The sequence below is a fragment of the Capra hircus genome, chromosome 18 (assembly GCF_001704415.2).
Source record: "Capra hircus breed San Clemente chromosome 18, ASM170441v1, whole genome shotgun sequence".
In the NCBI taxonomy this organism is placed as follows: Eukaryota; Metazoa; Chordata; class Mammalia; order Artiodactyla; family Bovidae; genus Capra; species Capra hircus.
In genome coordinates this window covers 56,936,097-56,963,685 of record NC_030825.1, presented here as the reverse complement: position 1 = coordinate 56,963,685, position 27,589 = coordinate 56,936,097, and the positions used below count along the sequence as shown (strand labels likewise).

The 27,589-nt window shown below is 51.6% G+C and overlaps 3 protein-coding genes and 1 non-coding gene across 9 annotated transcripts; 1 reads left to right on the top strand and 3 right to left on the bottom strand.

Annotated features, from left to right (window-relative positions):
- Positions 476 to 572, top strand: MIR150 (microRNA 150). The gene has a single exon (NR_129599.1). It is a non-coding gene; the product is annotated as a microRNA 150 (primary transcript).
- RPS11 (ribosomal protein S11) lies at positions 1,712 to 4,331 on the bottom strand. The gene is made up of 5 exons (XM_005692721.3): positions 4,064 to 4,331; positions 3,048 to 3,179; positions 2,786 to 2,861; positions 2,322 to 2,451; positions 1,712 to 1,894 (listed from the first exon to the last, which is right to left on the bottom strand). The coding sequence occupies exons 1-5, from the start codon at positions 4,076 to 4,078 to the stop codon at positions 1,771 to 1,773; spliced, it is 477 nt and encodes a 158-aa protein (XP_005692778.1). The 5' UTR covers positions 4,079 to 4,331; the 3' UTR covers positions 1,712 to 1,770.
- RPL13A (ribosomal protein L13a) lies at positions 9,859 to 13,441 on the bottom strand. The gene is made up of 8 exons (XM_018062788.1): positions 13,330 to 13,441; positions 11,862 to 11,934; positions 11,410 to 11,475; positions 11,101 to 11,202; positions 10,812 to 10,897; positions 10,573 to 10,632; positions 10,164 to 10,286; positions 9,859 to 9,974 (listed from the first exon to the last, which is right to left on the bottom strand). The coding sequence occupies exons 1-8, from the start codon at positions 13,342 to 13,344 to the stop codon at positions 9,888 to 9,890; spliced, it is 612 nt and encodes a 203-aa protein (XP_017918277.1). The 5' UTR covers positions 13,345 to 13,441; the 3' UTR covers positions 9,859 to 9,887.
- FLT3LG (fms related tyrosine kinase 3 ligand) lies at positions 14,403 to 24,083 on the bottom strand. 6 transcript variants are annotated; one of them, XM_018062783.1, is made up of 8 exons: positions 23,975 to 24,083; positions 23,590 to 23,656; positions 22,331 to 22,444; positions 21,262 to 21,348; positions 20,968 to 21,111; positions 20,375 to 20,513; positions 16,754 to 16,941; positions 14,403 to 14,620 (listed from the first exon to the last, which is right to left on the bottom strand). In XM_018062783.1, exons 2-8 carry the CDS (start codon positions 23,620 to 23,622, stop codon positions 14,420 to 14,422), a joined length of 906 nt encoding a protein of 301 aa, XP_017918272.1. In that variant the 5' UTR covers positions 23,623 to 23,656; positions 23,975 to 24,083; the 3' UTR covers positions 14,403 to 14,419. The 6 variants fall into 6 exon arrangements, with proteins under 6 accessions (XP_017918272.1, XP_017918274.1, XP_017918273.1 ...); XM_018062785.1 differs by having other exon boundaries at positions 20,375 to 20,459; XM_018062784.1 differs by having other exon boundaries at positions 21,295 to 21,348.

Here is a 27,589-nt window from a genome sequence, read left to right as displayed (position 1 = left end):
TAGGTAGCCTGACAATGGGGTGCCAAGGAGACGCCCAGCAACCCAGCGCTGGGAGGAAACAGAGGAGCGGGCCTGTTGTTGTTGTAAACACGGTGGCCCCACCCCGAACGGAAACACCTGCGGGTGGGGGCTCCTGGAGCGGCCCCAGGTCCCCCTCAGGGTCTCCGTTCCCCGTCCTCTCTCTCCTCCTGTCTCTCCGGATCTGCCTTTCCCTGGTCCCCATCGCTGTCCCCCGCTCTCTGCGTCCCAGTGCCCCTCCACGGGGCTCCCACCCTCCAGCACCAGGTGGGGCGGGCTCGAAGGCTGAACCTCGGGGCGTGCCCCCTTCTGACCCGTCCCTGCCCCTTCCTGCCCTCTTTGATGCGGCCCCACTTCCTCTGGCAGGAACCCCCGCCCTCACCAGGCCTGGGTAAAAAGGAGCCCCCGGGCCGGTCCAGACGCAGTCCCCAGAGGCGGCAGCAGCGGCAGCGGCCCTTCTCTTCTCATGGCCCTGTCTCCCAACCCTTGTACCAGTGTGTGTCTTGGTCCCTGGTACAGGTACGGGGAGGCAGGGACCTGGGGATCCCAGCAGCACCAGGCCTCCGGGTTGGAGTTAACGGGGTAACTCCAGCGCCTCCCCTAAACCTAAGCCTCCATCTCTGCCCCGTTGTGGCTCAGGTGAGGGTCTCTGCTGTCTCTCCTCGGCATTTGTCTGCACCTGCTGTCTCTGTACCTGCTTCTCCGTCTGACTGGTGTCCAGCAGAGGGGTGTCTCACATCTCTGACACTCAAGGTCCCTCTTCCTTTCCCCACTTCTGTAGCAGAAAGCCTTTCCTGCTAATACCAACTGTTGAGCTCTCCCCATTTCCTGAGTTTTTACCCTTGACCCTCAAGGTTGCCCTATCTGGCTGTCAGAAATCTCTTCCCCTTCATTTGCCTTGCCCTCATTTTTCCCCATCTCCAATTTCTCCTCACCCAAAGCCACCCCATCTGGTCTGTCCTGATTCAGTCCCACCTTGAGGGACTTCCTATCCATGCAGCCGCCTGTGACCCCTCACTGCTGGCTGGCCTCGCTATGCCCTCTAGGCCATTTTCCTTACTAGGATTTTTGGGCAAAGTAGTCCCCATCATCTGATGCCTGCAGCTTAGGTACTTCCTGGGACCCTAAACAGAGAACTTGCCCCCTCAGATGAGTTTGCTCATCTGCAAACAGGCATGGTGCTCACTTAGGAGGGTCGGCGGGATGTGCAGGGGAAGGTGGGTGCCTTGCTTTCCCGTCAGAAGACAATCCCACCTTGAGTTCAAGACCTTCAACTCTGCCAACAGGCAGCTTTGAACCCAAGCCCACCCAACCCACTGACGCTGACACCCAGCAAAGCCAAGAGGGCGGATATTTCTTCTTCCCCCTCCCCACAGAGACCAGAAAAGGCTCAGTGTCTAGAGAACCCAGGAACCTCCACCCTCACTCACTTCCTCCCCAGAGACTTGCGGGGGGAGCTCAACACCAGGTAGAAAGGCCTCATGTGCGCAACACCAAAAGGTAACAAAGACCAAAACATCAGAGGAGGCAGCATCTTGATACAGGTTGCTACACCCAGACGTGAGGGCAGGAGGCAGGATGTGGGCCCCATCTTTATGCCCCCAGAAGATGTAGACGAATCCCATCTTCCACACCAACCCCACTTAATTCCTGGGGACAACCCCTCCCTCTTGTAGGGGCAGACAGCCAGAGCTTTCCAGAGCCTGGGAAAATAACTTTATTGTGTTTGGGGCAGCAGGCAGAGGTCCAGTCTCAGAACTTCTGGAACTGCTTCTTGGTGCCGGCAGCCTTGGTGACCTTGAGGACATTGAAGCGCACGGTCTTGCTCAGGGGCCGGCACTCACCCACCGTGACGATGTCACCGATCTGAACGTCCCTGTGGAGGGGAGCAGGGCTGGGTTAGGGGAGGCTCTGCTCTCAGCAGACCCTAAAGGCATCTTCATGTCTCTAGGCGGAGCCTCTCAGCTTTGGCTCCTCCAAACCCCCACCAAGCTCCTATTTCCAGTTTCACCCTCCCCCAGGTAATTACTGAGCACAAACAATGTATAAGGCCCCAGGTTCCAGGCCATGCAGAGGATGGTCCGACCCTTCCAGGGACAGAACACCACCATCTGTCATGTCTTTTGCAGGGCACTGGAGGCTCACAAAGATGATGATACAGGACCCCTTTACTACCCGCCCCAACAGCTGATGACCTCCACACAGGCGGCCAGGGCGTCCTGTTACAGCCAGGTCTGGTCCCACTCACTCTTGTGCAGCCCAACCCCTCCTCCCTGCCCAGGAGGGCAGCCAACCCTGCTCACCTGAAGCAGGGAGAAAGGTGCACGGACATGTTCTTGTGGCGCTTCTCGAAGCGGTTGTACTTCCGGATGTAGTGAAGGTAGTCTCGGCGGATGACGATGGTCCTCTGCATCTTCATTTTGGTCACCACGCCTGGGGGGACGGGGGGCAGTTCCTGGTCAGGCCCCACAGGGAAGGGAGCCATAGGCAGCCTGGGGCATCCGGGAAGCAGGGGGCCGCTGAGTAGGGTTCCCAGGAAGCCCTGCTTCCAGCATCAGTTGCGCCAAGTGGCCTTCTCAGCACTGCCCAGGGTGGGCGTCTGAAGACCATCGTGAAATAGACATCATTTGCCAAAAGTGTCCCCCTGGGGTCACCAGAAGTCTGCCAACCCCTTCCCCAACCCAGGACCCTGGAGCCTCAGTGTCCTCAGCCCTTCTTTCCTCAGACCCAGGAATTTGAACCCAAGCCCCTGGAGGTCCTCACTCACCAGACAGGATCCGCCCTCGAATGGAGACGTTACCGGTAAAAGGGCATTTCTTGTCAATATAGGTGCCCTCGATGGCCTAAAGAGATGAGGAGGATTAGGGAGCCCTAAACATAGTTCCTGAAAAGAACAAGGGGCGTGGCCTCTCTAAACACACAAACTACAGTTCCTAGCAGCAGCCACTGAGATGCGGATAGGTCAACTCGGTTTGGGCACATGTGCAGGGACACAGGGGTCTCTTCCTTTCTTCTGAGGGTGCCCGTACCTCCTTTGGAGTCTTGAAGCCCAGACCAATGTTCTTGTAGTATCGAGGGAGCTTTTCTTTGCCAGTTTCTCCAAGCAGAACCCTCTTCTTATTTTGAAAGATGGTCGGTTGCTTTTGGTACGCACGTTCTGTCTATAGGGATGAGGAGGAAGCTGGTAAGACCCGAGCAGGCATCAACCTGGCCTGGAAAGCTTCACAAAATCCCAATACCATCTTGTCGAGTATTTAACTCCCTGAACTCTGGCCACCAGCGCCAAGCGCCCCAGAATTATCTTCCAAGACACTAACCCAAATATTCAGACTCAACTCTGAACCCAGGGTTACATCAGCATTTATGGTCTAAAACACCTCCTACCACCTAGAGCATTCAATCCTTAAAGCCCCAGCGATACAAAACCATGCCTCAAACACCAAAACTGTTCAGCAAAAATTATTCAAGACACAAAGACATCCAACCAGGATGCACTCCTTAACTAACATAGGCGGCTCCAGAATTAAATACCAAACTGACGGGCTCCCTGGAGTGGCCCTTAGAAGTCAGCTCTCAAAGGATTAACCCTAGAGCCTAAGGCCTCCAAAAAGCAATAAAAAGTACTCTGTAAATCTTGATTTTTACTAAACCCCAAATGCGGAGCCTCCAGCATGTAAGTCTAAATGTTAGTCGCCCAGTCGTGCCCGACTCTTTGCGACCCCATGGACTGCAGCCCACCAGGCTCTTCTGTCCATGAGATTTCCCAGGCAAGAATACTGGAGTGGGTTGCCATTTCCTTCTCCAGAGGATCTTCCTGACACAGGGATCGAACCCAGGATTCCTGCACTGCAGGCAGATTATTTACCGACCGAGCTACAAGGGAACATTTAGGAGGTGCTAATCGAGATTAACGCCAAGACAACTGCCCTCTGCCCAAATTAACCCCTGGGAAATTAACCCCCAAACTGGAGCGCGGAGTCCCGCTCTCCAGGACTCGCCGCTGAAACCCAGACCCCGGAGCGTCGCATCGGCCCGTAGCCCATACCTGAATGTCCGCCATCTTCCCGGCTGCCTGAAAAAAGGAAGGCCGCAGCGGCGTCCGGGTTTCCTTATCGACTGCACAAGGGTTAGAGAGGAAGTGACGACAAAGGGGCGGGGCGGACACGGTTTGGGGCGGTGCCTTGGCGAGGCTCTGATTGGCGAACGGTCCTACCTAAGCACGCGATTCGCAGACAGAATGAAAGCCGCCATGATGTTCAAGGCAGAGGGGCGGGAAGCGACACACTGTCTCGCGAGAGTCTTACGCCATCATTGCGCGCCTGCATGCTAGGTCACGTTGGGAAGGCGTGGCCAGCCTTAACCAGCCTATGTGATCGCGAGAGTTATCGGAAGCGGCCATGTTCCTGAGATGAGTGAGACCGCGTGGGGTTTGCGACCTCGTGTCTGTGTCCGTGCAGGGGTTGAACGGGTTGTGGTGGCGGCCATCTTTTTGCGGGGCGCGAGACCAGAAAGTGTTAGGAACATGCAGGCGCTGCGAAGCGCCATCTTTGTGAGGGACGGACACTACCCGTGAACTTCTTAAGTTTAATACAAGTCGTTTTCATTTGTGGGCCGTTTTTTCCCCAGAGAGTGGTTTCGTTGAAATTTTTAATTCAATTAAAAAAAAATGCCTTCTGCTAATTGGTGAGCAGCGCTGTCCAATAGTACTCCCCGCTATGATGCAAATACTATCTGTGCTGTCCAACACACTGGTCACTGGCACTGTAAGTGGGGTGCCTGTGACTGTGAACCTCAATTTTAAATTTTATTCGATTTAAATAGCCACATGGAGCTAGTTATCTACTGCGTTGGTCAGTGCAAGTCCAAATCCGAATATCAATTTATTATTTTACAAATTTTTGGAAAGCAAAAATCTAATAGCAATTACCATGTACACAGAATTGTGCTAACCCACTAAGATGGCTCTGATAATTGTTCCCATTTTGCAGATGTGGAAACTGAGGCATAGTTCGGAATTTGGGAATTTAACCTGAGCAATCTGTTTCCTGCCTTCTTAATCACCTACCTTTAAAGAAATTAAAAGACGCTTGCTCCTTGGAAAAAAAGTTATGACCAACCTAGACACTGAAAAGCAGAGACATTCCTTTGCTGACAAAAGTCCGTCTTGTCAAAGCTGTGGTTTTTCAAGTAGTCATGTATGGATGTGAGAGTTGGACTATAAAGAAAGCTGAGCGCCAAAGAATTGATGCTTTTGAACTGTGGTGTTGGAGAAGACTCAAGAGAGTCCCTAGGACTGCAGGGAGATCCAACCAGTCCATCCTAAGGTGTTCATTTGAAGCACTGATGTAGAAGCTGAAACTTCAATACTTTGGCCACCTTATGTGAAGAGCTGTCTCATCTGAAAAGACCCTGATGCTGGGAAAGATTGATGGCAGGAGAAGGGGACTACAGAGGATGAGATGGTTGGATGGCATCACCGAATCCATGGACATGAGTTTGAGTAACCTCCGGAAGTTGGTGATGGACGGGGAGGCCTGGCGTGCTGCAGCCCATGGGGTTGCAAAGAGTTGGACACGACTGAGCGAATGAACTTAAATGAACTTTAAAAGAAGGAACACCAGAGTCGTTTTTACATGCACTTCGCACTTTTTGCGTACTAGGCCCCCTTCTGGCCAGTGGTGGCAACAACCCTGTGTCTTGTAACACCCTAATTTGGGCCTTGGGAGAATTCAAACTCCAGACTTTGGCCTCTTTCCTTAATTAAGTCTTGGCCTGAATTTTCCCAGCGCTCTCGCTGAGACTTCACATTCACCAAAGTCCTCAAATTTAGGCTTTTGCTAGACTGTTCCAGTTCAATGTACAAAGTTGCATTGAGTTCATAATATATATAAGACTTAAATGTATGTTTTCTTCTGCTTCAAATTGCCTTTGAATGAATCATTTTAAAAGAAATCCTGGTACATTATTATATTTGTGTGGGTGTGTTAAATGCAATTTCTTTTGCAAATAAAAGTTGGTTTCTTCAATATAAATATTTAAGTAAATGTTAATTTAAGTAAAAAGTTAACTTCTTTAATGTAAATATTTAAAATATATCTTCTAGGAAGTCCAAAAATAGATCCAACTCTGAGAATTTAGCTTATGATGACAGGTGCAATGAAAATCCCTGGGGAATATATAAACTATTCAGTAATTTTGTGTTAGGACAAGTGTGAGACCACCTGCAGATAAAGTTGGATCCCTACTTCCTACTTTATGCCAACGTAAATTTCTGGTGTGTAGGGATAAAATTTAGGTAGGTTTGAGAAATGAAGCCATGAAGAAAAGAAGCTATATATTAGAAGAAAACATGAGGGTTTTTTTTTTCCCACTTACAAGTCTAGTAAAGATTTTTTAAAGCACTGCATTTAGAATATACAATCTATGCTCCTAACAAACTTCTACAGGGATCACAAAATATTCTTTTGATTTTTTTCCCAGTTAAAAAAAACAGAATTATAGTTCATTTGGAATGTTGTGTTTCAGGTGTAGAGCAAAGTGATTCAATTTTGCATATATATATATATATACACATTCTTTTTCATATTTTCCATTATGGTTTATCACAAGATATTGAATATATTTCCCTGTGCTATACAGTTGATTATCCATTCTATATATAATAGTTGGCATCTGCTAATCCCAAACTCCCAATCCATCCCTCCCTCACCCCCCACATGGCAACCACAGGTTTATTCTCTATGAAATCTATTTCTGTTTCATAGATAAGTTCACTTGTGTTCTATGTTAGAGTTCACATATAAGTGATGAATGGTTCATTTTTAATTGTCACTGTTTCAGTCCCTCTGGGATAGCATTAAGGAAGAGAGACTTTGTTTTAAAACCTGCTGTATCTTCCTCCCAGTGACCTTGTAGTTGTTTTATAATTTTTTTTTTTTGAAGAAAAAAGTTCTAGAGTTCTTGAATAACTTGGAAAGAATTTATATTTAGTTTTTAAAAAGGGGGAACCTGGCTAAACTGTGTATGAAAGTTAATGTAGAAAAAAGCCTGGAAGGAAATACATGACATTGCCCTAGTGGTTTACATCTCCAGGTGGTGAGATTAGGTATGATTTCCTGTCTGGTGTCTTAAATGCTCAATACTTTGCAAATTGCTAAGAGCAGCTGGTGAGATTTTGATGATAAGGGAAGAGCAAAGAAAAGTAATACTGTTCCACTCTGAGGGGGTGAGGGCAATTTGGAGATGTTTAGGTCCTTAGCTTCTAGGTGGTGTTGATCACAACTCAACAGTAGGAAATCCTTTTTGTATTGTGACCAAACACACTTATCTCTGTCTTACCCTCCCCTGCCTTCGTCAACTTGTCTGATTTTTAAGTCTTTAAACTCTCTCCTTTACCTTCTATAATACATTGTTTTTTTTTTTAATTTCTATTTAATTTCATCACTATTTTAAGGCTGCTTACAAACCACCACCTTGAATTTTTTGAACTGTGGTGTGAACAGCCTTGGTGCTCAGTAACAAACTTCAGCCAACTTAGTTATCACTTGAGGGCGTATTTCCCTGTCTCTGACAGATCTCAGATATTTCCTAGCATTTCACAACAGAAATGCAAACATTAGAGTACAGAAGGGCCCCCTCCTCAGTGAGCACTGAAATGCCTGTTAAGCCATTCCTCTGTGTCCGGCCCAAGGACCAGTGTGTCCAAGGTTGCTGTAGCCCAGGAGTTGAAGCTGCTCTGGGACTAGAGTGCTGTTGGAGGGTGCTTTGGGCAGTTTGGTCTTCCCTGGTGGCTCAGACAGTAAAGCATCTGTCTACAGTGCGGGAGGCCTATGTTCGATCCCTGAGTCAGGAAGATCCTCTGGAGAAGGAAATGGCAATCCACTCCAGTACTATTGCCTGGAAAATCCCATGGACAGAGGAGCTTGGTAGGCTACAGTCCATGGGGTCGCAGAGTCGGACACGACTGGGCGACTTCACTTAACTTCACTTTGGGCAGTTTGGGGAACGTTCCTTCTGCTGGCCCAGAGGTTCTGATTCCTTCTATTTCTCCCCCAGGAATGATTAAGGTTATGCCTGGAGATTTATCTTCTTTAATGGGGAATGATGAGCATCTCTTCACATGCTTATTAGCATTTGTGTCTTCTTTGGTGAAAGCCGTTTTCAAATTCTGGGCCTAAGTTTTTGTTGGTTGGCTCATTGTTACTGAATTTTAAGAATTTTTCTATGTATTTGGCATTCAAGTCCTTCAAGAGACATGATTCACCAATACCTTCTCCTAGTCTGACATGTAATCTTCCAAAGTGTTTTAACATTTGGCTTAATACTTGACTGTACTGGGTCTTAGTTCCCATTCATCGATTTTAGATCTTTAGTTGCAGCAGGTGGGATCTAGTTCCTTGACTAGGGATGGAACCCACAGGCCTTCTGCAGAGTAGTCTTAGCCACTGGACCACCACACCCAATGTTGCATGTCTTTTGAAGTGGCAAGTTTTACATTTTTAAGCCAGAATTAAGTGGTTTGGGCAACCTATTGTGCTGCTCTAACATAGTGTCATAAGATTTAAACTCTAGGATTTTCAGTTGGTTCTGGAGGTGGCTCTGCTGGAGAGCAGGAGCCCCCAGGAGCAGGGACACCACCCATTTGCAAAATGATCCTGAGAAAACTTGGGCCACTGTCTTGGACATTTTGGAGACTAAGCAGGATAGAATGGCAGTGTGGAAGTTATCACCTGCTCAGTGAACCCACACACACCAAGTACTGCCCACCAGTCTCAAAGGACAACAGGAATCTAACTTTCCTCCCAGTACAGATGGATGTACCTTGGTCAAGCCAGACCCCTCTGGGTGTCATCAGCGCTGACACCACTGACTGCACAGAACCTCCTAAGGTGGGGCAGGGGGCCCCACCTGGGTGTTGAGAGGTGACCAAGGGCTAGGTACCTTGATCCTTTCAGGGACTCATCCTGGCAGAACTAACAGGTCTAGTTTTAATCTTAAAAAAAAAAAAACAAAAAACTTCACTTCTCTAATACCTCACCTATCTCTGCATTACAGCCTGATGTGGTACAGCCTGACAAGCCCACATGCCCCAGTGAAGGACTGATTTTAGGGAAGAGTGGCCAATTCCATACTTTGCAGCTGAATTAGGGAGACAATTTTATGTAAAATGGGCAGCACCTGGCTCTACAGGCCATAAATACCCACAAACCCACAGGCATCTCAAATTCCTTGGCATGGAAAATCTCTACCAAGGTCAACTCTTCCATGAAAGGCAGTCAGTTTCTGATCCACCTGTGTAAAGAGCACAGCCAGTCTTATTCTCCAAGTCCCCCGTCAGCCGAGAGCCTTGCTCCCCTGGGCCTGCCTCTACAGCAGACACACACTGCAAAGACGCCACATTTCTTTAAAAAAATAATTTATTGGTTTTGGATCACAAAATATAGGGAAGACATAAGGGCGATGCCTGTGACCCCTTGGCTGAAACTTCTCTTCCAGAGACACTTTTTGGGCATTCTCTCACACCCTAACAGCTGCAGAGTATAGTATCCGACCACGTGGGAAGCATGAGCAGACTCCCTTAAGTCCTGCGAATCCCTTCCCCTAGTCTTCCAGCTCACTTCTGCCAATACTGCAACTGGACTGGTTGTTCCAACTGTTCGTCTTAAAAGTCTCACAAACAAAGACGCTGCAGACCAGCGATGCCTGCACAGCCCCTGGACCTGCCTACACTGACTAATGTCCCTCGGCTATACCCCGTCTGCCTGTGGCACCTGCATGGCAGCCCCTGGGGGCCCCCACATCCTAGGGTGGCAATGGAGGAAGGGCAGGCCAGGCCAAGCATGAAGAATAAACAGTCAATTTTATTTGGCTCAGACTAGGAATCCGTGAGTCTTGAGGACCTCTGTGAATTTGCCAATTTTCTTCTCGATGTTCTTTTCGGCCTGCTTCCGTAGCCTCTGTGGGGCCAAGATGACAGATAGCGGTCAGTGGCTGCTCCCGGGGACTGTCCTCATCCCAGGGACCCAGTCCCACTCCCCATGCCCACAGTGGGCCTCAGGCAGAGACTTCCAAAGGCCTAACAAACAGGTGAGAGCTGCCAGCTGCCCGGGGATGTGGCGCCCCGCCAGTACCAATCCCACCCTCACCATGAGCTGCTTCTTTTTCCGGTAGTGGATCTTGGCTTTCTCCTTTCTCTTCTCCTCCAGGGTGGCTGTCACTGCCTGGTACTTCCAGCCAACCTCATGAGCCAGACGCCCTAGGTAGGCAAACTAGAGGGGAGGGAGAAGAAACGAAGCTGTTACAAAAGGAGGCCAGGGTGACTAGAGGAGGGGCGTTAACATCCTGTCCTAGAGCCTTCCAGCTAGTCAGGGAAGCCATGCTCCCCGTTCCTCCTGGCATCAGCTGAGCCATTGGCGTTTTCGGCACTGCCCACAGTGGCATCCGCAGACCATCGTGAGAAAAACCCATCATCTGCCAGTCCTAGGGCCCTCAGCGCACCCTCCCAGGAAACCTGAGAATCCCAAGGGTATCACTCAGCAAGATCTGGAGGCTCACCTTGCGAGTAGGCTTCAGACGCACAACCTTGAGGGCAGCAGGAACCACCATTCGCTTTTTCTGTTAGAGAAGGAGAGGGGCTTAGAGACCTGGAGTGAGGGACAGACAGGGAAGAAGGCTGGCTGGGGCAGGCGTCTCAGCCGGTGCTCTTTTCACAGGGATCAAACAATGTAGGTAATTGCAGAACATCACCGACGCCAGCCACAGGGATACTGTCGAGGGCACTGCGTCCTGCTCACCTTGTCATAGGGTGGTGGGATCCCATCAAACACCTTGAGGCGCTCCAGAGCAGCCTGGCCCCGCTTGGTCTTGTGGGGCAGCATGCCTGTGGACAGAGGACAGCAGGCCTGCTCAGTGGGGCACGTGGGGGAGCCGCTGTCCCACCCAGGCAGGCAGGCAGGCAGGTGGCCTCAGATGGTAGTGCATGTGGCGTCATCTCACGGTTGGGAAACTCGAACACGAGTGGGAGGAGTCTTCATCACTGGCTACCTGCCCCCTCAGCACCTGCGGCCCCTGGGCCCAGCTCACCTCGCACTGTCCGCCAGAAGATGCGGCTGGGGGCTCGGAAGTGGTAGGGGCCACGGGAGGGGTTGGTGTTCATCCGCTTGCGGAGAAAGGCCAGGTATTTCACTGGGAAGAAGGGAGAGCATGTAAGGCCTCATAGTCCCCAGCCAGGCAGTAACTCCTTCCAACGCCAGACCTCACTTCTGAGGGCCTGCTAGGGAACTCAGACTTGCACCTCCCACCACTGAGGGGGCGGTCTGCTTTCCAAGTCTGTGAAGCCTGAGCGCCACACAGGTCCACCCTCCCCAACCCTCCTCCCAGGCCCTAACTCACATTTATTTCTGTAGAAATTGCCAGAAATGTTGATGCCCTCACAGCGCACGACCACAACCTTCCGGCCTAGAGGGAATGGAAAATGGAACAATCACGGAGGGCAAAGGTCAGGAAGCCAGGTGCCCAGTTATTGCCCAGAAAGAGACCCCAGCCCTGCCTAAAACTGGCCCCTGTGCACAAACACACCAGAAGATACCAGAATCTCCTGCCCCAAGTCACAGAGGGCTAACTGGTGGAGCTGGTCTCATGCTAAAGTTCAATTTGTTACTCCAACAAAACACGTTTTGAATTCAGAGCCCCTGACCCAGGAGGGGAGGATGCTGGCAGGTCTCAGAGCGGTGCATGGGGTTGATCTCATGGTCGTGAGACTCAAACGAAAGATGGTGATTTTTGCTCATCACTGACCTGTGAGCTCATGTCTGGTGGGAGCTCCGGGCAGCGGGCAGACTTACCCAGAAGCACCTGCTTGGCCACAATGGCCGCCAGGCGGCCCAGGAGATGGCCTCGGCCATCGAGCACCAGGACCTGTTGGAGACAGGTTGAAGAGCTCAGAAGGGCTCAGAGGCACCCACAACTTTCACTGCCCACCTCAACCAATTTCTCCTCTCCATTAGTTCACTTACCTCCCAGAATGCCTGCTAACCAGATATCAGACCCAAAACTAGAACTTAAGGCTCACTTTAGAGATGGCCAAGAAAGCAAATGACTGACTTAGAATTTCAGCGAGCGGGTAAGACACAAAATAAACCAATCCCTCACATTTCAGCTGCTTCAAGGGCAGGCATCTTTATGCTCAGATTATGTTCCATGGTCAGAGAATAAGTTACAATCTGAATCAACACTGATCACCCAGTTAGAGGAACCGGTAATCTGAACAGAATCTGATCCTGTTCTGATCTCAAAGGTAGCTTTCTAGTGTGAGAATCAAAGCAAACAGGTTCAGAGCCAGTGAGGCTAGGTACGGTAGTCAAAAACCCAAGCTTGCTCTGGTACTGACTAGCTCTGCATCCTTCGGCAAGCTTTAATGGCTCAAGTACTAATCTAATCCTTCGTTTCTTTTCAGAAGTTCCAGCTCTTACAAAGTGTATGTTATGTGAACGCAGGGACCCATGTTCAGAGAACTCTACCATTTCCCTGGCTTCAAACTTAATTTTCCCTCCTGAACCATACACTCCATCACATGTTCACCCCTTCCAGAACGACTCCCACCACTCCCTCCCTGTATCAGGAATAGGTTACACAAGGAGCCGGAGAAGAGTCAGTGGTGAGCTTCCACCTTCCTTGAGGGCCTCTAGCTGGTTAAGCAATTACGACTGTCTCAAGGATCTGGAACATTTCATTCCATCCAGTTGCCAGCACTGGCACTTTTAGACTCCATCTAACCACAAAGCACAGCAATTTGTGCCTGCCCCATATGCAAGAGATCGCCCAACCTACAGCAAAGGTTTCGTGCCAAATTACCCCCAGTTGCAGGGGAACCTTGATGCACACTTTCCACGTGGCCGAAGCAACCGGCGCCTGGGCAGGGCGGAAATACCCTCCATTTTGGCCTACCCCCGGCTTCTCACCGTCCCCAGGTAGCGTAGCCGCCTTCAGCGTGCTTCCCCATTGCTGGGGACACACCGGTTTAATTCCGCCAAGATCTAGATAAATGAGGCCTAATTTTAAAATAACTGTTGTGTAGAAAGCCCCGATGACCGCCCCTCGAGGGAAAAATGATGCCGCATTCTTAGCCAGCCCAGAGAACAAAAACTGCCTTATATTCCCGTTTTGGATTTCTCTTACCCCGAAAGCTTTCTGCTTTGCTCAGTTATCGTCCTTAAGTTCCACAGCACACTTACGACAGAAAAGAGGTCCAACCCCGGTCCGGCCTGGACCCCACCCGGCCCCACGCCGCCCCGGCCCGCGCGGAGCCTGTACCTGCCCCTCCGCCATCTTCGGCAGCCGCCTGGGAAAGAAGGAACCCTAGACGCAGGGTTTCTTATCCCTTGAAACAGGGGCGGAAGAAGTGACGCAACACGGCCGCTTTCTGTCTTCTCATTGGCCAGAGTGTCAGGCGCGTGCGCAGAAATTCCCCACTGGGAGGCGGGTCATCTTCTGACGGTCCAATCAGTATCGTTCCCATCGAGCCTAGGCGGCCATGGCTGAGCCGGGCGAGATCACGTGGGGTAGGGGCGGTGCTCTTCAGCCTCCGCTGCAGTATTCTTGAGGGGCTGGTAAGCCTCGCGTGAGTTGCCCGCTGCTTGCTGATGGGTGGGGCCAGGAATTCTGGAGGAGAGGCGGTTACCCCCTGAAGCGATGTCACGCTGCAGGGCACGTGGTGGCCTGCAGGGGGCCAGGAGGGCTGCCCCTTCAGCTCTCCGCCAAACCTTAGAGACGTAAGTTCCAGTGCCTGTCTGACTTGTGATCTGACTAAATCCCTAGCCGTGTATGGGCTTCAGTGTCCCCACCTGGTAAACAGGTGGAGATGGTCTTCCGCTTGAGAGCTGACCAATGAAAGAATGACTTCTAGATGCCCGAGTGTTCCCCAAAGGAGCTACTCACCTTCTGGATTTTCTGGATAAAGTCTTTGCCTTGAAAGTGTCCCTTGTCTGGGATGCCGTCCCCCCACCTCCGCCTCCACACCCCGTTTTCTAAAATCTGGCTTGAGTCCTTCCCTTTAGAGAACCTCCCTGATACCGCTCAGGCTGGCTCAGGTACCTCCTGGGGGATCTCACAGTGCCTACGCCACCTCCATTAGAGCGTGTGTAATCGGGTACTGGGGCTCTCTGGGGCCGACGTCTTCTCCCGTCTGGACCAGGAGTCCTGAGAGGGCGGGGCTGGTTCCGATTCACGTCTGGGTCCCAGCATTGCCCTCTTCTGGCCCTGGGCCCCAGGAGGACTCAGAAAATAGGTATTGAATGAAACACTGTATTAACTGAAAAACCAAACCCGAACCCAAACGGCCCCATAACACACACCGTGTCCCATCCACAGACAAACCTGGCCAGAGCTGGTAGAAAATGATGATTTATATACAATTTCCTGGGGACAAGGGCTTTGTACAAAGGGGGGAAGGGAGAGCCGATGGTGGGTGCTGGCGTTGCCTCCATCCCGGGGGAACAGAGGCAGTGTGGCCAAGGAAAGGACCAGATTCTAGCTGACTTCCTCCAAGTGCCGACTCTGTGTCCGCTGGCAGGTGACTGCTCTCTCTCGGCCTCAGTGTTCTCCGCTGTAAAAGGGGATGATAGATGACTCACTGGGCTGTTTGAGGTTCCGTGGACAGAGGAGGGGAAAGTAGGAAGCTCAGGGTACAAGCTCAAGAACAGACTCAATGCTCAAAAACAACTCCATTCACCGTGAGCACTCACTATGTGTTTGGGCATTGCTGTCAAAGAAAACTTCGCGCAATGATGAACACGTTTTAGATCTGTGCTTTCCAAGATAGCCCTTGAGACCAGCCCCAGTTGAAAACTGGGCATTTCTATTGTGACCAGCGAAACTGAGGAACTTAGTTTCTCATTTCATCTAATTTAAGCTTCAACTAATAGTGTGGTTATTGGGAGCGTGGGAAAACAGGGTATGAAAAGGGACAAGGATAAGAGGACAATTTCTCAATCGAAAATTGTATCTCAAAAACAAAAAGTAGTAAAAAGTACTGTCCAAAACAAATGCCGAAATGAAAAAAATCATTGAATTCAGAAACTGTTCCCTGATCCAATTATTGGAAAACTTCTGTAGGTTTCAAAGAACTTGAGTATAGGAATCTACTTACGCAACTGTAAGTTTCATGGAATCTTAATATAGATCGAGTATTTCTAATAAAAGTTTCTCATATGAATTGAGATGTGCTGTGAGCATCACATTACACATTGATTGGATTCTGAAAACTTGGTATGGAAACAAGAATGTAAAAATATCTCAATAATTTTTAAAGTATTGATTGCACGTTGAGATGACAAGATTTTGGATACACAGGGTGAAATAACATAAATTCTTTAAGGTAACCTGTTTGTTTTTAAAAGATGCACTGGCACAATGTGGTAAATCAGCTATACTTCAATTAAAAATTTAAAAAAATATGCAGCTACTAGAAAATTTAAAGTCACATGTGTGGCTTGTATTCTGTTTCCTATGGACAGTAAGTATTGCTCTAGGGGGTTTTTCGTGGTCCTTTCACTTAACCTCCTGACAACTCTAGCGTAAAAAATGATTATGAGTCTCTTGTACAGATAAGGAAACTAAGGCAGAGGAGTGAAAAGCACAGATGCTGGAATCAGAGGGCCCAGAGTCCAGTCTTGGCTGTCACTCAGGAGCTGTGTGACTTTCAGCAAATGATTTACCTCTCTGAGCCTCGGTTTCCGCCAAGGGGAAATGGGGAAGATAATAGCCACCAGTTTCTCAATTAAGTGAGTTAATTTGTAGAAAGCTTCAGCACAAGGCCGGAGGCACTGAGGCACTCAACAGGTGAGCGATTGCTGCCAAATGTTTCCTTTGGGCGCTTGGGGAACCCGCAGGCCCCTCCCTGCCTTTCTCCCTCAGGGTACCACCTACAACCCCGAAACCGGTTCCCAGGTTCGCCTCAGGGGCTTCTTGCTTCCCTGGGGTAGGAAGTCCCAGCTTCCCTTCCTTACCTTTGAGGTAAGGAAGATGTTACCTCAAACATCTTCCAGTGCCATTTTTTTTTTCACCCCACCCCTAGACTGGACAAAGTTGCTAGAGTAACCTGAGCTTTTTCATACCTGGAGGGCTTTGCAGAGCCTGCTTCTGGAGGCGGCTCTCTCCTGGCTTGCAGACTCCTATATCCAAATACCTCCCCGCCTGCTGAGCTTCACTGTCTTTCCAGAATGCCTAGCGCCGGACTGTCCCTCCTCCTCCCAGGTTCCCCACTGGGCCAGACCCAGCGTCCTCTGCCCGAGCCCCTCCCCTTCCCTGCTCGCCCCCGGCCCCCCCCCCCCCCGACCCCACCAAGTCTGTCACTCTCCAGCCCCGTCCCTCCTGACCCCTGACTCTGCCTGTCCCCTCCTCTCCACCCCGTGGTCCTGTCCCGGTCCCTGCTCAGACCTTGTCCTCTCTCCCTGGACCCTCACCCAGCCTCCAGTCTGTCTTCTCAGTCTGTCCCCTTCCATGGTCCCAGAGGGGTTTCCTTACATCCAGAGCTAACCCACCGCTTCCCTGCTCCCACTCTGTCACCCCCCACCCCCATGGCCCCCACATCAACACCAAGTCCAGGGTCCTCCAGTAGCCGCAGGAGCAGAGGATCCTGGGGATGGGAGGGGCAGGGTACCATGTCGCCCATGGAATCCGCCACCTCCGGTCAGCCCCTGGACCCTCTCCACCAGCTCTGCGCACCCCACTGGCTCACCCTCTCCCCAGGGTAGCGTGTCCTCCGTCTCCTCCTCCACCGGCACAGGCACCAGGCAGCGGCCAGCAGCAGGAGGGCCACCGGCAGCAGCAGCAGCAGCAAGAGGAGCAGAAGAGGGGACTGAGGGGCCGGCAGGGACGTGGCTCCCAAGGCCCCAGGACTCCTTGGGGGCAGCAGAGTGGAGGAGTCTGCCAGGAGAGAGGTCAGGTGACTGAGAAGTAGGGCCAGGCCAGGGAAGGGAAAAAAAGGCCTGCCTGGTGCTGGCTGTGTGACCTGGGGGAGGGGGTGGGGGTAGGCTGTGCACTTCTCTGGGCCTCAGTCGCCTCATCCATAAAGTGGGTATAATTATTATACCAACTTCATAAGGTTGTCACAAAGATTAAATGAGGGAATATACAGAAAGTGCTTAGAACAGTGCCTAGCACGTAGTAAGGTTGCATTTTATTGATTTTTTTTTTAAGTCACTAATAGGACTTCCCTGGTGGTCCAGTGGTTAAGAATCCACCTGCCAATGCAGGGGACATGGGTTTCATCCCTGGCTTGGGAAGATTCCACATGCCACAGGGCAACTAAGCCCCTGGGCACAACTGCTTGACCCATGCGATAAAGCCCATGGTCCAAAACAAGAGAAATCACTGCAATGAGAAGCCTGCACACCAAAACTAGAGTACCCCACAACGAGGGCAGCAACGAAAACCCAGCGCAGCCAAAAATATATTTTAAAAATAGTCACTAATAACTTTTTAAAATTGGTATGCTTGTTTACTTGTTTAACCAGACCCTATAAATTTTAAAAATATATATTTAAATTTATTATTTAGTTTTATTTATTTGTTTATTGACTGGGTGGCATTTGGGATGTTACTTCTCCAGCCAGGGATCAAACTTGTGCTGCTTGCATTGGAAGCTTGGAGTCTTAACCACTGGACTGCCAGCGAAGTCCCAATAATTCTTTATTTCAAATATATCATTTTACTTGTTTTGGCCTTGAAGGCATGAAGGATATTAATTCCCTGACCAGACCAGGGATTGAAACTAGGCCCCCAGCAGTGGAGGGGCAGAGTCCTAATCACTGGACCACCTGGAAATTTCCTGCATTTTATAATTGGACAAACATGTGTCTAGTGCTTACCTACTGATTTATATATTCATTTTCTTCCCCTAGTAGTCTGTGAGCTCCAGGAGGGTGACAGGAGACACTGCCAGAACCTAGTACTTCTTATTGTTGTTGTTTAGTCACTAAGTCATGTCCGAGTCTTTGCGACCCCAAGGACTGCAGCCCACCAGGCGCCTCTATCCATGGGGTTTCCCAAGCAAGAATACCGGAGTGGGTTGCCATTTCCTTCTCCAGGCACCAGGGATCAAACCCCAAATCTCCTGCATCGGCAGGCAGATTCTTTAAGGCTGAGCCATCAGGGAAGCCTAAGTAGTTTAATTTACATAAGTTAAATATCTGAGTGATCGGACAGATAATAGAACAATGAAAGATACACTGTATAAAGCCATGATGGCTCACAAGGCCCCACTTGAGCTGGCCCCCTTTATTCCCTCTGTACCCTCACTCCACACCTTTTCCCCTTTGCTTACTTGGCCTCAGCCACTCGGGCTCCCTCTTGATTCCTTAAACAGGGAGGCAGGTTTCTGCCTCAGGACCTTTGCACTACCTGTTCCCCTGTTTGCAACTTTTGGTGACTTTCCAGCCGACCACTTCAAGCCATGATTCCACCACCCCGTTTTAACGTGCCTGCATAGGACTCATTACACTCAGACACTTTCCTGTTTATTTATATGTTTACATGTTTATCATGTCTCCCTGATCAGCAGGTTAGTGCCCCATGGACACAAACTTGGTCTTGTTCTGTGCTGTGTCTCCAATGCCAAGCATCAGGGAAATGGTTAGTAAAACTTAGTTGAAAAAGAAAAAAAAAACTTAGTTGAATGGATGATTAGTGATGCATGTAAATATGAACAGCAAACAGTGGGTAAGTGGTTAAGAATTCACCTTAACATGCAGAGGATGCTGGTTCCATCCCTGGTCAGGGAACTAAGATCTCACACGTCAAGGGACAACTAAGCCTGCAACCGAAAGCCCATGTATACTGCGATGAAGACCCAGTGCAGCCACACACACACACACACACACACACACACAACTTTTTTTTAAAAAGGAGTACTTCCCTGGTGGTGCGATAGATAAGAATCTGTCCGCTAATGCAGGTTCAGTATATGCTGCAGGGCAACCAAGTCTGTGTGCCAAGACTACTGAAGCCCTCCGGCCTAGAGTCTGTGCTCCCCAACAAGAGAAGCCACCACAATGAGACGCTCACACACCGCAAGGAAGAGGAGCTCCCGCTTGCAGCAACCAGAGGAAGCCTGCGCACAGCAACAAAGACCCAGAGCAGCCAAAAGTAAATAAATAAAATTATTTTTTAAAGGGCTCTTTGTGATTGAAATAATTATCTTAAAAATTATGAAACTATGAGAATTAAATTCAATAGCATTACTGGTTGCCAGGGGATAGAGGTGGGAGTTTTGGGATGGGGATCAAGTTACACAAACTCAGGGATTTCCCTGGCAGTCCGGTCCAGTGGTTCAGATTCCTGGCCCCTATTGTAGGAGGCACGGGTCCCATCCCTGGGTGAGGAACTAAGATCCTACAAGCCGTGTGGTACAGCCGAGAAAAAAAAAAATTTTTTTTCATACGATGCAATCCTAATCCCTAGTACCTCAGAATGTGACCTTATTTGGAGATCAGGTCTTCAAAGATGTGATCAAGTTAAAATGAGATGGTTAGTGGTGGCCCTAATCCAATATGACTGGTGTCCTTATAAGAAGGAGAGATCTAGACACAGAGATACGCATGGGGGAGAGCACCACGAGCATGAAATTGGCCCTCGACAAGCCAAGGGAGACAACCGAAACAGATCCTTCCCTCACAGCCCTCAGAAGGAGCCAGTCCTGCTGACTCCTCAGTTATAAGAGGATGCACTTCTGCACTTTAAATCGCCTGGTTGGTGGTACCTTGTTACAGCAGCTAATACACACTACTTACTACACACACATGCGTGCCTGCAGTTATGCATACGTAACTGATAAACTCTGAATAAACTCTGTGGATTGCACTCATGTCAATTTCTTGTGCTGTAATTAACATTACCAAGCAAAATGTACCACTGGGGAGGCTGGGTAAAGAGTGTCCAGGACTTTCCTGTACGTTTCCTTGCCCCTTTCTGTGAATCTGTAATTATTCCAATGTAAAAAAGTTTTAAAAATAAACCCACCTATAACATACTAAAAAATAACAAACATTAAGAATCCTGAAAAATAAGTTAATTTACCTTTTTTTCTTTTTACCTTTTAAAACAGGTCTATAAGAAATTTTACACTCAAACATGTGACTCTCATTCTGTCTCTATGGGATAGAGTTGCCTCAGAGAAACAGGCAAGGCTAGTTATTCCCTTCTCAGAGACAAGTAAACTGAGGCCCAGAGAGGGATGAGCTTGGGGAAACAGGCCCAAAATCACACAGCCTATGGGAACCCTGAGTGGAATGGGTGAGGGACTGTAAAGTGGGAGAGGAGTGGGTGGGGCGGTGGGCTTGGGGGCAGTGGGAGGCTTTACCCGGCTGACACTGCAGTTCCAGGCACCGGGAGAAATTCCGGTGGGTGATCCAGGGCTTCAAGGCCTCCAGCTGCTGGGAAGTGTCCTGCAGGAGGTGGGAGATGTTGGCCTGGACGAAGCGAAGACAGCTGGGAAGGGGCTGAGGGCAGGGGAGGGAGACGTCACCACGGCATCACCCCCAGCGTCACCTCAGGTCAAGGGTGAGGCCTGGGTCTCATGGAGAGTCTGGACCCTTGCTCCCCCTGGTTGCTAGCAACCGGGCCCAGTCAGACCTGGATCAGGAGGGTCCCCTGATTTAGGGCCCCCTCCTTCTCCCTGTTGCTAGGGGTAAGAACCCTTTAGCAACATCCTTCAACAGGGCCTGAGAAATGAGTAGAATTGATGCCTTTGGCCCTTACCCCTAGGTATCCTCCAGTACTTAGAGAAGTGTCACTTCCCACATTGGGCCCCAGCAGGTCTGAGGTTCCAGCTCCACCTCCCTCAGGATGCTCCCAGTCAAGGGGAAACCTCCAGTAAGGCCTAGCAGACCTTTGCTGCCAATCCCTAGGAAAGCATCAGGCTCTCTGCACTTGTCCCCCAAGTTCAGGGCTGACCTGGAAGGCACACGAGGTGACAAAGTGTATCTCGGTGTTGACATCCTCCAGCAGTTTCTCCATCTCCGACCCAGCCACGGTCTTGAGCCGTCCCATCCAGCGCTGGGCCAGGACCAGACGCCAGAACGCCCCGCAGAGCTTGTCCTGGGGGGAGACCACCCAGGCTCTGGGTCCCGCGGGTGGGCGGAGGGGGCTGGGGGCCAGGATTCCTGGGTCCCGAGGGAGGGGGTGGCCTGGTGGGCACACTAGCCTGGCCCCTAAGGGGGCGGTGAATCTTGAATCTCTCCTTCCCACCTCCATCCTGGGCCCCTCCCGGCTGTGACTCACGTCCTGCAGGTTGGAGGCAACAGTGACGGGGTAATCTTGAAGCAGGTACTTGGACTGCGGGAGAAAACGGGGTCAGGCCAGCGCAGACAGGAAGAAACAAACTATGGGGACCCAGAGGGAGGGGGCGGGGACCCAGAGAGAAGGGGACAGGGACCTAGTGAGAAGGGGCGGGGACCTAGAGTGAGGGGGCGGAGACCCAGAGAGAAGGGGCGGGGACCTAGAATGAGGGGGCGGGGATCCAGAGAGAAGGGGCGGGGACCTAGAGCGAGGGGGTGGAGACTCAGAGAGAGAGGGCGGGGACCCAGATTGAGAGGGTGGAGACCCAGAGAGAGAGGGTGGGGACCCAGAGTGAGGGGGTGGAGACCCAGAGAGAGAGGGTGGGGACCTAGAGTGAGGGGGCGGGGACCCAAAGAGAGGAAGAGGGGACCTAGAGGGGGCGGGGACCCAGAAAGAGGAGGCAGAGACCCAGAGAGAGGGGGCGGGGACCCAGAGAAGGGGGGCGGGGACCCAGAGAAGGGGGGCGGGGACCCAGAGTGAGGGGGCGGGGACCCAGAGAGAGGGGGCGGGGACCTAGAGTGAGGGGGCGGGGACCCAGGGTGAGGGGGCGGGGACCCAGAGAGAAGGGGGCGGGGACCCAGAGAGAAGGGGGCGGGGACCCAGAGAGAGGGGGCGGGGACCCAGAGTGAGGGGGCGGGAACCCAGAGAAGGGGGGCGGAGACCCAGAGAGAGCGGGCGGGGACCCAGAGAGAAGGGGGCGGGGACCCAGAGAAGGGGGGCGGAGACCCAGAGAGAGGGGGCGGGGACCCAGAGTGAGGGGGCGGGGACCCAGAGAGAAGGGGGCCGGGACCCAGGGTGGGGAGATGGGGACCCAGAGAAAGGGGGACAGAGACCCATAGCGAAGAGGGCAAGGATGGGGGGACGGACGACGGAAGGGAACCCAGAGGGAGGAGGCAGGGGGGCCACAGAAATTCTTGACAGGGGGAAGTCAGACCCAGAGACAGCACCTCGGGCTCGGATTGGGAACAGGGACGCTCACCAGCTTGCCGATCTTGATGGCAAAGGTGGAGGAGATGGGGCTGTGGCGGAAGGAGCAGTCGGGGGTCCCTTGAAGGCCAGGGCTGAGCAGTAACAGCAGCAGCAGAAGGGAGGTCTGCGGGCGGGGTAGGGCGGGGGCTCCATGGACTCCACACACGCCCCCCTCCCTCGTGGAGGCTGCCCCCAGCAGCCCCCTGTTCTCTCTTCCCTCTTTCCCCTTTCCAGCTTTCCCACTTCTCAGCTCCTCCGCTTGGCTCCTGTGTGCCCACCTCCGACCATCTTTCCCTGTATCTCTCTGCCTCTGGACACGTGCTAACCAGTTTTCGCCCTCCTCTGCCCGCTCTGTCTCACCTCCCATCTCCGCACCTCAGCCCATCTCTCTCCACTTCTGCTCACCTCTGCCCAGGATTTTCTCATCTTTCCCCATTCCTGTCTTTTCATGCTCATCTCTCCTGTTTTTCCCTAGATCTGAGCCCTATCTTCCCCATTTGCTCCCACCTCCCTGTTTCTTTCCCCAACCCCTGTCCATCTCGCTTACCTCTGTCCACGTCCCCCCACCTGTGTCAGTTTCCCCTACTCATGTCCATCTCCTCATCTCCCCACCCCTGTCCATCTCCCCACCATGTCCATCTCCCCACCATGTCCATCTCCCCACCCTGTCCATCTCCCCACCCCTGTCCATCTCCCCACCCCCGTCCATCTCCCCACCCCTGTCCATCTCCCCCACCCTGTCCATCTCCCCACCATGTCCATCTCCCCCACCCTGTCCATCTCCCCCACCCCTGTCCATCTCCCCACCTCTGTCCACCTCCCCACCTCTGTCCGTCTCCCCCCCACCTCTGTCCATCTCCCCCACCCCTGTCCGTCTCCCCCACCCTGTCCGTCTCCACCACCCCTGTCCGTCTCCCTCACCCCTGTCCGTCTCCCCCACCCTGTCTGTCTCCACCACCCCTGTCCGTCTCCCCCACCCTGTCCGTCTCCCCCACCTCTGTCCGTCTCCCCCACCCTGTCCGTCTCCCCACCCTGTCCATCTCCCCACCCCTGTCCATTTCCCCTACCCCTGTCAATCTCTCTCACCTCTGTCCATCTGCTCACTTCTGACCACCCCAACTCAGTCCATCTCCCTCCGAATTCTGTCCATCTCCTCCCACCTCTGTTCATCTCCCCACTCGTGTCTACCCCAACTCTGTCCACCTCCCCTCTCAGCTCTGCCCATCTTGACACTGCCATTCCCCCACCTTAACCCCTAGGGATACGCACAGTTGGGCTCCAGGCTGGCGCCAGCACTATCATTTCTGCCGGGGGCCCTTCATGCCTGTGGCCGGATCTTGGAAGGGACAGAAGAGCGAGTCTCGGACCCCCACACCCCAGCCCCTTCCTTGCCCGCCCCTTCACCTCCCCGCCCCTCCCTCGGTCCTTTGATGTGGCTAAGTTTCCGCCTCCTACTCTATAGGGCTTCCTGCGTGAAGCACAGTTACAGTGAAAACTCCTCATCTCCCCTTCTAAGAACCCCGACGTCCGGTGCCCGCAACTCTGCGCAGGCCAGGGACCCAGGAACCCGACCCCCCGCCGTCTGCGCTCAGCCCCAGGAGGGGGACCCCGGCCCCGCCCTTCGGGGACCCGGAGTCCATTTCTCCTCACGCACCAGGCTTGCCCCAGCTGGGTGTGGAAGGGGCCACGCCGGGTGACAGCCAGAGATCGAAAGTGAAAGGAAATTTTGGGGGGAGAGTGAGCTGGGGTGGATCGGGCTGGTGCACGGGGCGCCACCTGGTGGTGACAGGTGGCAGATGTCGCCGCAGTGGGCGCTTTAGCGGGACTTAGGCTCAAGGGGTCTGACCTTGGGTTGGTAGCCCGAGTGGGACACAGTGAATGTGGCTCGGGGGCTCCAACGGGGATCTGTCTCTGGCTAGAATTAACGCAGCTCGGGCAAGGAGGAGGTCACCCTGAGCCCTTCACCTTTGCCTTGAAACCCCACCCCCACTCTCCAACCCCCATCTCCTTCCACAGGGAGTGACAGCTCCATCCTTCCAGGTGTTCGGGCCCAAAGGCTTGGAGGAGACCTGAGTCTCCGTCTGCCTCTCACTGCCCACGGACAGTCCAGTCCATCAGCAAGTTTGTTGGCTGATCATCAAAGTGTGTTCAGAATCCCACCCATCTCACCCCTGCCACTGCCACCACCACCCACCTGGAAATCATGGTTTCTACTCACCCTACCAGCCTCCCTGCTTCAGTCTTCACTTGCCAGTCTGTTCTCCATGTGCAGCCTGAGGGAGCCTGTGAAGACCCAAGTCCCCTCACCTCCCTCCTCTGCTCCACGCTTCCCCCTTACCCGCGCACCTGCCACACAAGTCCAAGTCCTCACTGTGGCCTAGACAGACCTGGCCTCTCCTCCTGCCTCTCTCCACTCTGGCCACACAGGCCTGAGGCAGGCACATTTCTGCCCCAGGGCCTTTGCACTGGCTGTTCCCTCAGTCGGGAATGCCCTCCCCCCAGATACCCACATGGCTCAACCTGATCTCATTCAGGTCTTTGCTCAAATACACAAGGCAAAGGCGAGCTGCAACTACTGAACCCGCCTGCCTCAACTGCTGAAGCCTGTGTGCCAGGAGCTCATGCTCTGCAACAAGAGAAGCCACCGCAATGAGAAGCCCGCGCACGGCAATGAAAAGGAACCCCCGTTCGCCTCAAGTAGAGAAAGCCAGAGCATGGCAGTGAAGACCCAGGGCAACTCCCCAAAAATTTTTTAAAAAATACACAAGGCAAAAAAAAAAAAAACAAAACAAAAAACACAAGGTGAAGCCTTCCCCAACCAACCTTTTTCAAGTTGCAACCACTTCCCAGCACTCCCACTCATCTGAGCTTTGTTTTTTCCCTTGTCACTTATCACCTTCTGACACACCACTGCAGTTTATCTTCTTTATTGTCAGTTGTCCCCATTAGGAGTGCAACTCCAGGAGGGCCACAGTATCTGTTTATCCTGCTGGATCTCCAGCACCTAGAACCATGACTGGCTCACAGAAGGTGCTCCATCAATATTTGTTAAATGAATGAACAAATATGCGTTGTTGTCATATACTGGATAGGGCACCTGCTCTTGGGCTCTGTTTCTTGGGTGACAACCTCTAACTCCCTGAAACTTCCAGATAGGCGTGTCTTTGTTATTAAGACGGGCTCCCTGACCACATCTCAGTTTACCCTAATGAGGTGACTCAGGATGGGGGCTGGGCAGCACCAGAAAGACCAGTCACATGACTAGAGGGCTGGAACTTCTCATTTCCAATCTCTAACCTCTCACCTTCAACTTCCAGGGAAGGAGGCAAGAAATTGAGTTCAACTTCTGTCTCCAACTTCACATGGCTTTTCACTCTTCTCCCTGTCCTCTCCTCTTTTGTTGCTCTTTTTAAATTGTATATTTCTGGTTGCACTGGGTGTTCACTGCTGCACGGGCGTTTCTCTAGCTGCAGAGAGCGGAGGCTACTCTCTAGTTGCCGTGTGTGGGCTGCTCACTGTGGTGGCTTCTCGTTGCGGAGCTCAGGCTCTAGGGCACTTGGGCTTCAGTATTGTGGCACCTGGACTCAGCAGTTGTGGCTTCCGGGCTCCAGAGCACAGCCTCAATAGTTGCGGCGCAAGGGATTTGTTACTCCATGGCACGTAAGACCTTCCTGGACCAGGGATCGAACCTGTGTCCCCTTGGCAGGCGGATTCTTTACCATTGAGCCACCAGGGAAGTCCTCCTCTTTTGTCTCTTATAAAAAAAAAACAAAACCTTGTATTTAGATGCAGGGTCTACTTGGATAACTCAGGATATCTTATCTTGAGATCCTTAACTTATTTCCATCTTCAAGGATTATTTTCCAAGTAAGATCACATTCAACTCCAGGAGTTGGTGATGGACAGGAAGGCCCGGCATGCTGCGATTCATGGGGTCGCAGAGTCGGACACGACGGAGCGACTGAACTGAACTAAACTGAAGATCACATTCATAGGTTCCATGGATGAGGAAGTATTTTGGTGGGGCCACCACTGAAGCCACTAGTTCCCTCAAAGCTATTTCTCACCTCTGGGCCTTTGCGTATGCTGTTTCCTCTGCCAGGGATGCTCCCGGCCTGCCCCCCACCACACACACACCTTTTCTAATTAGATGCTTATTGCCCTTCAAGGCTCAGTGCAATCACTATTCATTAGGGAAATACAAATTAGAGCCACAGTGAGATTACCACCTCATATTACGTTAGGTTGGCTAACAGGTTATGACAGAGAGGGGGAGGTCCTTGGTGGGTCTAGTGGTTAGCATTTGGTGCTTTCACTGCTGTGGCCCAGGTTCAATCCCTGGTCAGGGAACTGAGATCCCACAAGCCAGGCAGCACAGCCAAAATAAATAAATGATTGTCGGAGAGGAGGTTGTGGAGCTTGGTAACTTGGTACAGCCACTATGGAAAAACGTGTGAAGGTCCTTCAAAACATAACAAACAGGGACTTCCCTGATGGTCCAGTGAGTGTGGGTTCAATCCCTGATCAGGGAACTAAGATCCGATATGCCAGGCAGTGTGGCCAAAAAAAAAAAAAAAAAAAAAGATTGGATTATATACTGAGAAGTAGCTGAGAGTGGATCTTTTGTCCTCACCACAAATAGATGACAGATGTGTTAATTGACTGTGATAATCATTTCACAGTTCATAAAAAAATCACATTGAAGAATTGAACTACTGATATATACAATGTTGAATTGTCAATCATAGTTCCATAAAGCTGGGGAGAAAACTCAATGAGGATGGCAGTTGCCTTGTGGAGATTCCTGCCATCTCTCATCTTCACTTCATATACAGACACACACACACTTAAGTTGGGAAAGCTGTCTCCTTTGGGCTCCCAGAGTGCCCCGAGCTGCATATACAGCCATAGTACTTTACCTGTCACCCTATGTCACGTCTGTATGTCTTTTAACTGGAGCTGAGCCTACCTCTCCTCTGTTCACAAACTATGGCTCCGAAGTGCCCTTGAGACAAATGCCCAGCCCCTGCTGACATCTTGATTTTATTTTAAATAATTTTTTTTTATTTGATTGCACCACATCCGAGTTGCAGCATGTGGGATCTAGTTCCCTGACCAGGGATTGAACCCAGTCACCTGGTACCAGGAGCTTGGAGTCTTAGCCACTGGAGCACAGGGGAAGTCCTGACATCTTGCGTGGTTTTGGCTCAGTGAGACCCACTGCAGCCTTCTGCTCTCTGGAGCTGTAAGATAATACGTTTGCATTGTT